The sequence below is a fragment of the Ahaetulla prasina genome, chromosome 8, assembly GCF_028640845.1.
Source record: "Ahaetulla prasina isolate Xishuangbanna chromosome 8, ASM2864084v1, whole genome shotgun sequence".
Taxonomy (NCBI): Eukaryota; Metazoa; Chordata; class Lepidosauria; order Squamata; family Colubridae; genus Ahaetulla; species Ahaetulla prasina.
In genome coordinates, this window is record NC_080546.1 from 4,957,669 (window position 1) to 4,972,484 (window position 14,816).

The 14,816-nt window shown below is 48.8% G+C and overlaps 1 protein-coding gene across 6 annotated transcripts in view; it reads right to left on the bottom strand.

Annotated features, from left to right (window-relative positions):
- PTPRA (protein tyrosine phosphatase receptor type A) overlaps positions 1 to 14,816 on the bottom strand; it is a 156,514-nt gene that overhangs the window by 15,231 nt on the left and 126,467 nt on the right. For all 6 annotated transcript variants that reach the window (XM_058193491.1, XM_058193490.1, XM_058193493.1 and 3 more), the window contains 6 exons: positions 13,208 to 13,327; positions 10,236 to 10,402; positions 8,499 to 8,634; positions 7,020 to 7,169; positions 4,781 to 4,874; positions 3,832 to 3,908 (listed from right to left, as the gene is read on the bottom strand). In XM_058193491.1, the coding sequence (XP_058049474.1) occupies positions 3,832 to 3,908; positions 4,781 to 4,874; positions 7,020 to 7,169; positions 8,499 to 8,634; positions 10,236 to 10,402; positions 13,208 to 13,327 (744 nt within the window). The remainder of the gene's footprint in view (positions 1 to 3,831; positions 3,909 to 4,780; positions 4,875 to 7,019; positions 7,170 to 8,498; positions 8,635 to 10,235; positions 10,403 to 13,207; positions 13,328 to 14,816) is intronic.

A 14,816-nucleotide genomic window follows, 5' to 3' on the forward strand; every position in this document is an offset into this window, starting at 1 on the left:
AAAACGGGCGTCACAAAGAAGCAGGATAGCCACAACACTTAAGACTTATATGCCGCTTCACAGCCCTCTGTAAGCGGTTTACAGAGTCATCCCATTGCCGCCCCAACAATCTGGGTCCTTATTTAACCGACCTCGGAAGGAATGGAAGGCCGAATCAACCTTGAGCCGGTCAGGATCGAACTCCTGGCAGTCGGCAGAATTAGCCTGCAATATTGCATTTTAACCACTGTGCCACCAGGAAGGAGAATGAGAAAGGGAATTAAGAGAGGAAGGAAGGAAGGAAGGAAGGAAGGAAGGAAGGAAGGAAGGAAGGAAGGAAGGAAGGAAGGAAGGAAGGAAGGAAGGAAAATAGCAATAGCGCTTAGACTTATATACTGCTTTACAGTGCTTTACAGCCCTCTGTAAGCGGTTTACAGAGCCAGCATATTGCCCCCAACAATCTGGGTCCTCATTTTACCGACCTCGGATGGATGGAAGGCTGAGTCAACCTTGAGCTGGTCAGGATCGAACTCCTGGCAGTCGGCAGAATTAGCCTGCAATACTGCCTTCTAACCACTGCGCCACCACGGCTCCGTCCTTCCTTCCTAAATAGCAATAGCAGACTTATATACCGCTTCTCAGTGCTTTACAGCATTCTCTTAAGCGGTTTACAGAGTCAGCATATTTCCCCTCAACAATCTGGGTCCTCATTATACCGGCCTCGGAAGGATGGAAGGCGGAGTCAACCTTGAGCCGGTCAAGATTGAACTCCCAGCAGTCGGCAGAATTAGCCTGCAATACTGCAGTCTAACCACTGAGCCACCAGGAAAGAGAATGAGAAAGGGAATTAAGAGAGGGAGGGAGGGAGGGAGGGAAAGAGGGAGGAAGGAAGGAAGGAAGGAAGGAAGGAAGGAAGGAAGGAAGGAAGGAAGGAAGGAAGGAAGGAAGGAAGAAAAATAGCAATAGCCCTTAGGCTTATATACCGCTTCACAGTGCTTTTCCAGCCCTCTCTAAGCGGTTTACAGAATCACCCTCTTGTCCTCAACAATCTGGGTCCTCATTTTACCGACCTCGGAAGGAATGGAAGGCTGAGTCAACCTTGAGCCTGGTGAGATTCGAACTGCCAACCTGCTGGCAATTGGCAGTCAGCAGAATTAGCCTGCAGTACTGCATTCTAACCACTGCACCAAGATATCTATTCTTATTTTTCCTGTTAACTATTTTGTTACTGGTATAAAATTCTTTTTGACCTGTTGTATAAGGGGTGGGAGATTAACATTGTTGTAGTATATTAACCAACTAGGGAGTAAGCTGTGTGTATATAGCTAATCTTTTTTAAGACACATTTAAAAATGTCTTTTTTTGTTGTGGGTTGTTGTTGTTTTTTGGTCAACATTTTGCCGTTTTGTATTTGAAATGTTCTTGAATAAACTAAATATTGTACACAGAAATCCAGGGGTGAAATCTAAATTTTTTTGCTACTGGTTCTGTGGGCGTGGCTTGGTGGGTGTGGCTTGGTGGTGGTGGGGTCATGTGACTGGGTGGGCGTGGCTATGTGACTGGGGGATGAAAAGACAGAAACTCACTAACCATATCCTGCTGGAGCAGGGTTGGATTAGATCAGAGGTCTCCAACCTTGGCCACTTTAAGACTTCTGGACTTCAACTCCCAGCTTTGCTGGCTGAGGAATTCTGGGAATTAAAGTCCACAAGTCTTAAAGTGACCAAGGTTGGAGACCCCTAGACTAGATGGCCTCCAGGTCCCTTCCAGCCCTGGATTATCCGCTGAAGCTGTGTCTAGTGCCAGGGTTTGTACTCCTTCCTTCCTCTCCTCCTTCCTTCCTTCCCTGCCTCTGTTGTGACCCAGGTTCCTGGACCCGGAATCCTGGACTCGGATGATTCAGGAAGTGAGGGAGAAGACCTGGCAAGCCCTGCTTCTCTTGGGCCCTCTCCCTCCCTGGGACCCACTCAAAGGGAGGAGGGAGGAGGGAGGAAAGAGGGAGGAAGGAAGGAAGGAAGGAAGGAAGGAAGGAAGGAAGGAAGGAAGGAAGGAAGGAAGGAAGGAAGAAAAATAGCAATAGCCCTTAGGCTTATATACCGCTTCACAGTGCTTTTCCAGCCCTCTCTAAGCGGTTTACAGAATCACCCTCTTGTCCTCAACAATCTGGGTCCTCAGTTTACACACTTCGAAAGGACGGAAGGCTGAGTCAACCTTGAGCCTGGTGAGATTCGAACTGCCAACCTGCTGGCAATTGGCAGTCAGCAGAATTAGCCTGCAGTACTGCATTCTAACCACTGCACCAAGATATCTATTCTTATTTTTCCTGTTAACTATTTTGTTACTGGTATAAAATTCTTTTTGACCTGTTGTATAAGGGGTGGGAGATTAACATTGTTGTAGTATATTAACCAACTAGGGAGTAAGCTGTGTGTATATAGCTAATCTTTTTTAAGACACATTTAAAAATGTCTTTTTTTGTTGTGGGTTGTTGTTGTTTTTTGGTCAACATTTTGCCGTTTTGTATTTGAAATGTTCTTGAATAAACTAAATATTGTACACAGAAATCCAGGGGTGAAATCTAAATTTTTTTGCTACTGGTTCTGTGGGCGTGGCTTGGTGGGTGTGGCTTGGTGGTGGTGGGGTCATGTGACTGGGTGGGCGTGGCTATGTGACTGGGGGATGAAAAGACAGAAACTCACTAACCATATCCTGCTGGAGCAGGGTTGGATTAGATCAGAGGTCTCCAACCTTGGCCACTTTAAGACTTCTGGACTTCAACTCCCAGCTTTGCTGGCTGAGGAATTCTGGGAATTAAAGTCCACAAGTCTTAAAGTGACCAAGGTTGGAGACCCCTAGACTAGATGGCCTCCAGGTCCCTTCCAGCCCTGGATTATCCGCTGAAGCTGTGTCTAGTGCCAGGGTTTGTACTCCTTCCTTCCTCTCCTCCTTCCTTCCTTCCCTGCCTCTGTTGTGACCCAGGTTCCTGGACCCGGAATCCTGGACTCGGATGATTCAGAAAGTGAGGGAGAAGACCTGGCAAGCCCTGCTTCTCTTGGGCCCTCTCCCTCCCTGGCACCCACTCAAAGGGAGGAGGAGAGGCCGGCAAGGCCTGATTCTCTCGAGCCTTCTTCTGATTTGGCAACGCCCCAAGAACAGTTTTGGAGTGATGCAAGACTGCGCAGACGTGATCGGCGCGCGCAGCAGAAGCAGCATTGGATAAGGCCAAGGAATGATGGTCATGCAATGACATCTGCAGAGACTATAAATAGGAGGCGGGACTTCCTGGTTTTTTTGTCTTGGACAAAGCAATGAATTTGCGCGGGCAAACTGTATCAATGGAGGGAAGAATATATTCGTGAGTAATTCTGGCCTTATCTATAATTTCCTCGTTATCTCCAGAAACTTGGCAGGCCCGTGGGTAGATGTGGCCAGGACATTAATCTATGTAAATAAAGTAGAAGAGGAGGCCTTTGACTGACTCTTTGTTGGGAGTATTGGGGGAGGGAAACAGAACAGCCTCCCTCCCTCCTTTCTTTCTTTCGCTCTCTCTCTCTCAAAAATGACACCACCCCACACTCCCTTTTTCCTCCCAGCCTACCTGAAGCCTGCTAGCCACACCAAAAAAAATGGGGCAGGGGGGAATCCGTTTTTCCTCCCAGCAGGCTTCAGGCTTCAGTTTTGTTCTGCTGGACAAAACTCCTCATTGGCAACAGGAAGGGCATCCGGCCAGTAAACGCTCTGCCAGCTCCATTCCGTTGCCCAGATTCCATCCCGCGAGGGATTATTATGGCGTCGTTAAAAGATGATGATGATGATGATATATTTATAAAATTCCTGAAAGTAAACACTCACGTCAATAAAAGAAGCATTTACATAATCTGTGTTTTCTTCGCCTCTCTTCACTGGAATGATCACGCGGTTGAACTCATCTGCGGGGGGGAAAAAGAGAGAGACAAACCATTTTAGAAATTTTTGGTAAGAGGCATTTAAGGAAGGATTCAGGAGTGGAATGGTGTGGCTCAGACACGATGGGTTTCCATAGCAACCCCCCAAAAAACGGCGACGTCTCCCTGCAAGCGGTCTCACCGGCCATTCTGATGCAGCAGCGACGCCCACGTTTGTAAAAACTAAACTGCAGAAAACACAGGTAGCCCTCGACGTACGACCGCAATGGAGCCCCCCCAGTTCCCGTCGCTAAGCGAGACGCATGTGGGTTTCGCCCGCTTTTACAGCCTTTCTTGCCGCCGTTTGGTCAGTGAATCGCTGCGGTTGTTAAGTTAGGGGTACGGTCGGTCGCTAAGCGAATCGGGCTTCCCCCACCGACTTTGTCCGAAGGTCGCAAAAGGGGATTGCGTGTGGCACACACACCCCGGGACATTGCAACCGTCGTAAATACAAGTCGCCAAGCGTCCGAATTTTGACCAGGTGGCTGTGAGGATGCTGGCAACGGTCGGTAAGTGTGAAAACTGGTCATAAGTGACTGTTTTCAGTGTCATGGTCACTTTGAACGGTCACTAAACGAATGGTTGTAAGTCGAGGACCACCTGTACTTTGCAAAAAAAATAAAACCAAAAACCCAGCTGATAAAATATATATATATAAAAAAACCCGGTTGCTCTTCTGGAACATCAAACCACGATTCATGGTTTAAACCGATGAAGCACTGCATTTCTTCCTTCCTTCCATCCCAAATCTTGAGAAGCCGACATACAAAAGTTAGATCCTTCGATGGTTTCTCATGCCTTAAAATGGGAATTTCAAGCTTCCCTCCCCCACCCCCGCTAAGCACGTAATTCCTTACATGGGATTATCTGGAGCACCCTGTTCTTCTTCATGTTAGCCGGCAAATTGCCCGTTCGCATTTTGTCGTTCTGGATTTTGATGGAGGTGAGTTTCTGCAGAAAGAGAGAAGCGGGGCGTAAGCATCGAAGGGCCCAAGAGAGGTGGCCGTTTAAGGGGCGGCCCTGCACGCAACGTGGAACCAGGGGTAAATGCACCTTAGCTTCCCCAACTATTCGATCTCTCATCCCTCCTTAGACATGCTAATCGTCTGGGTAACTTTGTACCAATCACCAGGAGATGGTGAGTTCTAGTCCTGCCTTAGGCATACTAGACTGCTGAGTGACTTTATACCAAGCACCAGGAGATGGTGAGTTCTATTTATTTATTTATTATTTATTTATTTTATTTGATTTTTATACTGCCCTTCTCCCGAAGGACTCAGGGCGGTGTACAGGCATAATAAAAAACCGACAATACAATATACAGATTTAAAATACGATTTAAAAAACTTATTTAAATTAGCCCAATGATTAAAATTTACCATACTAAAACCCCGTTTAAAATTAATAAATTTAAGATTAAAATCCCGATTTAAGCCAGCCCCGCGCGGATAAAAAGGTGAGTCTTGAGTTCGCGACGAAATGTCCGAAGGTCAGGTATTTGGCGTAAACCCGGGGGAAGCTCGTTCCAGAGTGTGGGAGCCCCCACAGAGAAGGCCCTTCCTGGGGCCGCCAGCCGACATTGTTTGGCGGACGGCACCCTGAGAAGTCCCTCTCTGTGGGAGCGTACGGGTCGGTGGGAGGCGTATGGTAACAGCAGGCGGTCCCGTAAGTACCCAGGTCCTAAGCCATGGAGCGCTTTAAAGGTCATAACCAACACCTTAAAGTGCACCCGGAAGGCCACAGGCAGCCAGTGCAGTCTGCGCAGGGGCGGTGTTACATGGGAGCTACGTGTAGCTCCCTCTATCACCCGCGCAGCTGCATTCTGGACTAACTGAAGCCTCCGAGCGCACTTCAGGGGGAGCCCCATGTAGAGAGCATTACAGTAATCCAAGCGAGAGGTAACGAGCGCATGAGTGACTGTGCATAAGGCATCCCGATCAAGGAAGGGGCGCAACTGCCGAACCAGGCGAACCTGGTGGAAGGCCCTCCTGGAGACGGCCGTCAAATGGTCTTCAAACGACAGCCGATCATCCAGAAGGACACCCAAGTTGCGCACCCTATCCTTTGGGGCCAGTAACTCGCCTCCAACAGCCAGCTGCGGCTGCAGCTGACTGAATCGGGGTGCCGGCATCCACAGCCACTCCGTCTTGGAGGGATTAAGCTTGAGCCTGTTTCTCCCCATCCAGACCCGTACAGCCTCCAAACACCGGGACAGCACTTCAACAACTTCATTGGGGTGGTCCGGGGTGGAAAAGTACAGCTGGGTGTCGTCAGCGTACTGCTGGTATCTCACCCCGAAACCACTGATGATCTCACCCAACAGCTTCATGTAGATGTTGAACAGCAGGGGCGAGAGAATCGACCCCTGTGGGACCCCACAAGTGAGGCCCCTCGCGGTCGACCTCTGCCCCCCTGTCAACACCGTCTGCGACCGGTCGGAGAGATAGGAGGAGAACCACCGGTATACGGTGCCTCCCACTCCCAATCCCCCCAACCGGCGCAGCAGGATACCATGATCGATGGTATCGAACGCCGCTGAGAGATCTAGTCCTGCCTTAGGAATATACTTGACAGCTGGGTGAATTTGGGTCAATTATCAGGAGACAATGAGTTCTAGTCCTGCCTTAGGAATGCTAGACGGCTAGGTGACTTTGTACCAATCACCAGGAGATGGTGATTTCTAGTTCCGCCTTAGGCATACTAAACAGCTGGGTGAATTTGGGTCAATTACCAGGAGAAAGTGAGTTCTAGTCCTGCCTTAGGCATACTAGACAGCTGGGTGAATTTGGGTTAATTATCAGGAGACAGTGAGTTCTAGTCCTGCCTTGTGCATACTTGACAGCTGGGTGAATTTGGGTCAATTATCAGGAGACAGTGAGTTCTAGTCCTGCCTTAGGCATACTAGACAGCTGGGTGAATTTACTAGATGGCTGGGTGACTGTAGCAATCACCAGGAGACAGTGAGTTCTAGTACTGCCTTAGGCATGCTAGACGGCGAAAGAGAAATCTTTTGGCTGAATTGATTGGTTCAGTCACCAGATCATTTCCTGGAGATCTCAGGCTTCCACGAGCAAGCGGATCCAAATTGCTCCCTACCTTAAACTCTTCCTCCAATCCGTTGCTGCTGCTCCCCAAAATTTTGTTGTAAATCTTCTGGAGATGGACCTCCAGCGAAGTCACCTCCAATTCTGTGTCTCCATATAAGTAATGCTCCAGAAGCGCCTGGTAGATGAATACGTACTGCATCTAAGGGGAGAGAGAGGACTCTTGTTTGGCTCTGGAGTTTTATTTTATTCATTTCTCCTTTTTTGGCCGGTTGCAATCCAAAGACTCTTGGCGTTTCCAGTCTCCCAACGGAAGAGAATATTTGGAGCTCAGGGTTGGGATTCTGTGGAATTCTTGGTGCTTTGAGAGCTCGGCGGTTTTCCTGCAGATGTTTCATGACCAGACTAAGTCACGTCATCAGTGCTAGAAGGGAATGGGGTTTGTAGAGTGGAGGAAGAGGAGGAAAAGGATCGTAACTCAAGCCCACCCCCATAATCCCAATCCCAAAATCCCAATCCCAGTGTTCCCAATCCCAATTCCCATAACTCCAATCCCAAAATTCCAATCCCAGGATTCCTAATCCCAATACCAGGATTTCCAATCCCAGGATTCCCATCCCCATAATCCCAATCCCCAATCCCCATCCCCATAATCCCAACCTCGATTCCCAATCCCAACCCCATCATCTCAAGATTCCCAATCCCAGTGTTCCCAATCCCAATCCCCATAATCCCAATCCCAGGATTCCTAATCCCAATCCCAGGATTCCCATCATCATAATCCCAATCCGCAATCCCCATAATCCCAACCTCAAGATTCCCAATCCCAACCCCATAATCTCAAGGTTCCGAATCCCAGTGTTCCCAATCCCAATCCCCATAATCCCAGTCCCAAAATTCCAATCCCAAGATTCCTAATCTCAATCCCAGGATTCCCAATCCCAGGATTCCCAATCCCATAATCCCATAATTCCAATCCCATAATTCCCAATCCCATAATTCCAATCCCGGGGTTCCCAATCCCACCTCCATAATCCCAATCTCATAATCCCCTTCCCCATAATCCCAACCTCAAGATTCCCAGTCCCAACCCCTTCATCTCAAGATTCCCAACCCTAGTGTTCCCAATCCCAATCCCCATAATCCTAATCCCAAAATTCCAATCCCAGGATTCCTAATCCCACCTCCATAATCCCAACCTCAAGATTCCCAATCCCAACCCCATCATCTCAAGATTCCCAACCCCCGTGTTCCCAATCCCAATCTCCATAATCCCAATCCCAGGATTCCCAATCCCAATCCCAGTATCCTAATCTCCAAAATCCCAACTCCAAGATTCTCAATCCCAACCCCATTATCTCAAGATTCCCAATCCCATAATCCCAGTCCCAGGGTTCCCAATCCCACCCCCATAATCCCAGTCCCAGGATTATGAGTAGAGTAAGAAAGAGTGGAGAAGTGCCAGGCCAATGATCGAATCCGGGGTGGGGGTGGGGAATGGATCCCATCAGAGACGGGCTCTTTGACTCACATCAGTCTGTACCATCTGGCAGCGTTGGGCCCGGATTCGGCTCACAAACCCATAAACATCCACCTTCTTCTCGGCGTGCATCATGTCCAGCATGGCATCGATCACAATGAACGTTCCCGTCCGTCCCACACCAGCACTAAAGGACAGGGTGGTGAGGAGGGAGAAGAAGAAAAAAATTTGAAAATATTTTTTGGGATTGTTTTAGATTGTTTTTGTTTTGACTCAGCCTTCCATCCTTTATAAGGTCGGTAAAATGAGGACCCAGATTGTTGGGGGCAATAAGTTGACTTTGTATATAATATACAAATGGATGAAGACTATTGCTTGACACAATATAAGCCGCCCTGAGTCTTCGGAGAAGGGCGGGATTTAAATGCAAATAAAAAAAAAAAGTGATGGCAAATCTATGTGGCACGCGGAGCCATGTCGCCTGGCACGCACGGCGTCACCCGGTCCTCTTCCAGGTTTCTGGCATGCATGCGCGCACGATGATCAGCTGGCCTTTTTGCTGGCAGAGGGTTGCAGGAGGCTGTCGTGGATGAAAACGGAGCTCAGGAGCCCGTTTTCGGTGGCAGAGTGCTTGGGCACCACAGGCGCCCCGACACGAGTGACGTCAAACTATCCACGTCCCCCTAGACATGCTGTGGTGACTCCAGCCCTCGAACCTGGCCCCATGCCCAAAAGTGACTCCGACAGTGAGGGGGAAAAGCCGGTAAGGCCGGTAAGGCTTACCTCAGGAGCACCGATTCCTTTGGCCCGGCTCCAGGAGCCAGAACCAGGAGCCAGAACCAGAACCAGACCAGTCGGAGAACGTAATGAGGCCGTCATCCCCTGATACCTCCCTTCCTCAGGCTACGCCTTCAGACCCAGCAGATAATAATAATAATCAAGCTTGGCTTGACCCGAGCTTCAGAAGATTAGAGAGGCGGTGTCATCTAAGGGAAGGGTGGGGCAGGAGCCCCACCCCACGGGATATATAAGGAGCTTTGGGACTGCTCTCATTTCACGGGAAGCAAAAATTAGCTGAACTGTTTCAAAGAGAGCTGAAAGTCTTACTCTGTGAGTCATTTGTTTGAACTTTGGCAGGCAGCTGCGATTTCTCTGCCAGGACTGATAAGAGCCGTGAATCCACTGGCTGAAGGCCAGCTCGTTGCTCCGAAGTAGGGAAGGAGACAGAATACACGCATCCCCCCCCCCGTCCCGAGGTCAAACACAATGCGGCCCTCAGTGAAATGGAGTTGGACCCTTCTGTTTTAGATCATAGCTTGCAGTGGGTGGACAGTACAAACAGCGAATCTGTCCCCCCCCCGCTCCAATGGACTTTGCATGTGAGAAGGTCGGAAAAGGGAATCACGTGACCCCCGGGGACATTGCGACCATCGTAAAAACGAGCCAGTTGGCCAAGTGGCTGAATTTTGAGGATGCTGCAAAAGTTGAAAAACGATCCGGTCATTTTCGTCAGCGCTATTGTGACTTTGAACGGTCGTTTAACGAACGGTTGTTAAGTCAAGGATTACCTGTAGGCCTTGAAGGCCTATAAATCAGGGGTGAGCAACTACGGTAACGTCACGAGCGGTGGACTTCAACACCCAGAATTCCTGAGCCAGCACAGCTGGCTCAGGAATTCTGGGAGTTGAAGTCCACCGCTCGTGAAGTTGTCATAGTTGGCCACCAGTTTAAAAATGGCGCCTGGCACGACCGGGAACGGCCCTTTTCCTCTACAAAGGACGCACTGACCTGCAGTGGACCACAATGGCGCCCGCATATTGGGGGTTGCAGGTCTTCACCTTCTTCAGGAACTTCAGCATCCCGATGGGCGTGAAAGGCACCCCGAAATCCGGCCAGCTGGTGAAGTGGAACTGCGTCACCAGGCGCTGAGGTTTTTTATTGGTGACGTCGCCTACCTGGGTGGAAAAAGTGGCAAAGATTAGCCAGGGTTACTCCCCTGAGAACACCTGGGAGTCCCCGAGGAGCTCCCTGGCTTCGCCTGCGGGTTGTTGCGGAGGGATAGACCAGGAGATTGAAGGAGGGAAGGAGGGAAGGGAGGAAGAGGGAAGCTGGAGAGAAGGAGAAGAGAAACTCCAGGTGGGAAGAGGTGCTTCTCGACATGACTTTGGTTTTTTTTTTTAAAAAATAAATCAATACATCAATAAATCATATTTTGGCTTGGTTTATCAATAGCCCCATCTCTCCCTGAGCTGGGTGATACCTATGCAAAGGTATCAAAGCACGCTCTCTTTCTTTTCTCTCTCTCACATTCTCTTCTTTTCTTTCTCCTTCTTATTTTCTGTCTGCTTTACTTTTTCTTTCTTTCTTTCTTTCTTTCTTTCTTTCTTTCTTTCTTTCTTTCTTTCTTTCCTTCCTTTCTTTCTCTTTCTCCTTTTCCTCTTTCTTTCCTTTTCTCCTCTTCTTCTCTTTTTTCTGTTTCTCTCCCCTTTTCACTTCCTTCGTTTGTCCTTTTCTTTCTTTTTGTCTCCTTCCTTCTTTCTTTTTCTCTCCCTCTCCTTCCTTCCTTTTCCCTGTTGTGGTCCGCCAGCAGCCTGCGGAGCTGGCAGTGGAGTCGGATAGTGATGGGGCTGAGGAAGAGCATGGGCCAGTCCTGGAGGCTGGGGAAGGCCCGGATGAGGGCTCTGTGTCAGAGGCAGAGGAGGGGCCAGGGCCCATCTGGGAATGATGTGCGGACTCCGGAGCCTCCAGAGGCTGACAGTAGTGAGGCAGAGGAACAGGAGGAGCCTGTTCCTAATGCACGCGTGAGAAGAGCTGCCAGAAGGCAAGAACAGCTCAAGCAGAGAGGATGACTCAGGAGTAAGGCCAAGAGATGACTGGCCCCTCCCATAAGGCTTAAAAGACCAGCAATGGCGTTTGGGCTCTTTGCCGGAAAACAACACTGATAGCTTCGTCTTGTTGCATTTGTTTTGTATCGGTGTCTCTTTTGAACGTTTGCCAAGAAAGGCATTTGGCAGTTTGCCTAATTGGACCAAGGTTGGTGATAGGACTGAGGAATTTGTGTTAGGAGTAATTTGCTTTAATTTAGTTGGACTACGCTGAGAATGAGTTAATTCTCAGCTGTTCTAATAAAGTTTGTTTGTTTTTACACTGACTGAGTTTCCTACTACCTACTTGGGCCTTTTCTTTCCCTTTTTGTTTTCTTTCTTCCTTCCCCCTCCTTCCTTCTTCCTTCTTTCTTTTTCTCTCCCTCTCCTTCCTTCCTTTTCCCTGTTGTGGTCCGCCAGCAGCCTGCGGAGCTGGCAGTGAAGTCGGATAGTGATGGGGCTGAGGAAGAGCATGGGCCATTCCTGGAGGCTGGGGAAGGCCCGGATGAGGGCTCTGTGTCAGAGGCAGAGGAGGGGCCAGGGCCCATCTGGGAATGATGTGCGGACTCCGGAGCCTCCAGAGGCTGATAGTAGGGAGGCAGAGGAACAGGAGGAGCCTGTTCCTAATGCACGCGTGAGAAGAGCTGCCAGAAGGCAAGAGCAGCTCAAGCAAAGAGGACGACTCAGGAGTAAGGCCAAGAGATGACTGGCCCCTCCCATAAGGCTTAAAAGACCAGCAATGGCGTTTGGGCTCTTTGCCGGAAAACAACACTGATAGCTTTGTTTTTTTGCATTTGTTTTGTATCGGTGTCTCTTCTGAACGTTTGCCAAGAAAGGCCTTTGGCAGTTTGCCTAATTGGACCAAGGTTGGTGATAGGACTGAGGAATTTGTGTTAGGAGGAATTTGCTTTAATTTAGTTGGACTACGCTGAGAATGAGTTAATTCTCAGCTGTTCTAATAAAGTTTGTTTGTTTTTACACTGACTGAGTTTCCTACTACCTACTTGGGCCTGGGTCACAACACTCCCCTTTTCTTTCCCTTTTTGTTTTCTTTCTTCCTTCCCCCTCCTTCCTTCTTCCTTTTCTTTCTCTTTTTCTGTCTCTTTTCGTTCTTTCTTTCCTTCCCTCCCTTCCTTCCCCCCCCTCCATTTCTCCTCCTTTCTTTCTCTCTTCCTCCATTTTCTCTCTCACCTTTTCTCATTCTCTCTTTCTCCCTTCCTCTACCTCCCTGGTTCTGGTCTGGCTAGGATAAGTGTTGTGCCTTGTCCTCCTTCCTCTCCTCAGCCGGGCCCCTCCCTCCTCCTGCCGGGCCTGCTATCAGATTCAGAGTCGGATAATGAAGAGGAACGGCCTGGCATGCCTCCAGCCCCCAGCCCTGGCACCATGCTCGGACAGAATGTCAGGAATGAACAAACAAACCTCCCTCCTACAGCGTGTGAGCACGAAGCCAGCCACGTGTTAAAATTGCCGGCAGCAGATCCGGAGGAAGGGAATTTACAGTGGATGGATCCCTGCTTCCGGAGAATTGAGAGGGGACGTCAGCAGAAGGAAGGGAGAGGCAGGCCTGGATAAGTGCTGAGTCATAGAGCCACACCCCATGGCCTATATAAAGGATCTGCTTTTTGGCATTCCTTGAGTCAGGCAAAGTCTCATCTGGTTTGCTTAAGTCACACCTTGGATTCCTGCCTGCCCTGAGAAATCTGAAAGGAATTTGGCAAAGCTGCAGAGGCTTCGTGGCCACGCTTGAGACAGACTTCCCAGACCCGGCCGTTGGAGGGGGAGGGGGACACGACATCAAGCTTAATGACAGCAAACATTATACAGCACCAGGAATTTTTGCACCCATAAACCAGTAATCTCAGGAGGCCAGGTAAACTGAACACAGGTGAGGCCTACCTGTTGAATGCAGAATTTCCGCACTGTGTAGTCAACCAGGACGGTTACATCTTCCACGGACACTCGGATATTCCCGTACGTCCAGCAACCCTGATCTGGCCAATACTGGGCACATTTACACTGAGGAGAGACCACAAAACAGACCAAGACTCAGGGCAGAAGAGGAGATGATCTAACCACGATCTCCTCAGGGTCGGTTTTCTCCCAATGGAGATCAGCATCCGTTGTAGGTTAAAAAAGCCTTTCCAAATTCGTTCTTCACCACATGCCTTATGGTGGGCACGACGGGATGGGTAACTCTCCAGGGAGTGGAATGCCAGGAGAAAAGAGACCACTCGGTGATCCGACAAGGCAAGCTGGTCGGGGGTTGCCAATGCATTGAAATAATGTGGAAATTCCACCCCTCTCTCTCTCCTGGCAGCCCAGCTATCTGGCAAGCACCAAAGAGTTTTGCTTTCATTTTTCTGCCAAGTCTGGTGGCTTGGGGCCTCTGGTGATCAGCAGATTAAGTCTGTCTGTTATTAACACAGCTGCTTGCAATTACAGCAAGTTCAAGTCCCACCAGGCCCAAGGTTGACTCAGCCTTCCATCCTTTATAAGGTAGGTAAAATGAGGACCCAGATTGTTGGGGGCAAGTTGACTTTGTATATAATATACAAATGGATGAAGACTATTGCTTGACACAGTGTAAGCCGCCCTGAGTCTTCTGAGAACGGCGGGATATAAATTAAAAAAAAAAAAAGTCACATCACCAGGATTGTACTGAATTAGTGATTGTGGTTATTTTGTAATCACAAAGAGCTAAAGGTGACATCAAGAGCTGAGAAGATTTTCCTACCGGCACCCTTACTAAGAGAAAGTTCAACTGGGGACACAAAAATAAATGTTTTGTTTATTTATTATTTATATCTGCCTTTCCTGATTTTTTTATAAACAACTCAAGGCAGTGAACATATCAAATACTTCCTCCTTCTTCTAGTTTCCTCACAATAACAACCTGGTGAGGCGGGTTGGGCTGAGAGACGGAATGGCCTCCAAGTCACCCAGCTGGCTTTCAAGCCTAAGGCGGGACTAGAACTCCCAGTCTCCTAGTGATTGGCCCAAAGTCACCCAGCCAGCTTTCATGCCTAAGGCGGGACTAGAACTCCCAGTCTCCTGCTGATTTCCCCAAAGTCACCCACCACCTTTCATGCCTAAGGCGGGACTGGAACTCCCTATCTCCTGGCAACCGAGCCAAAGTCATTGAGCCGGTTTTGAGGCCTAAGGCGGGACTAGAACTCCCAGTCTCCTGATGATTGGCCCAAAGTCACCTAGCTGGCTTTCAAGCCTAAGGCGGACTAGAACTTCCCGGTTTACGCCAAATACCTGACCTTGGACATTCCGTCGAACTGAAGACGATCTTTTATTTGCTGGGCTGTCTTAAATTGAATTTTATCTTTTATCAATTTTTAAACGGGGTTTTTAGTATGGACATTTTTTAATTTTAGGCTAATTTAAATAAGTTTTTTAAATGGTATTTTAATCTGTATATTGTATTGTTTTATCTTGCCTGTACACCGCCCTGAGTCCTTCGGGAGAAGGGCAGTATAAAAATCAAATAAATAAAATA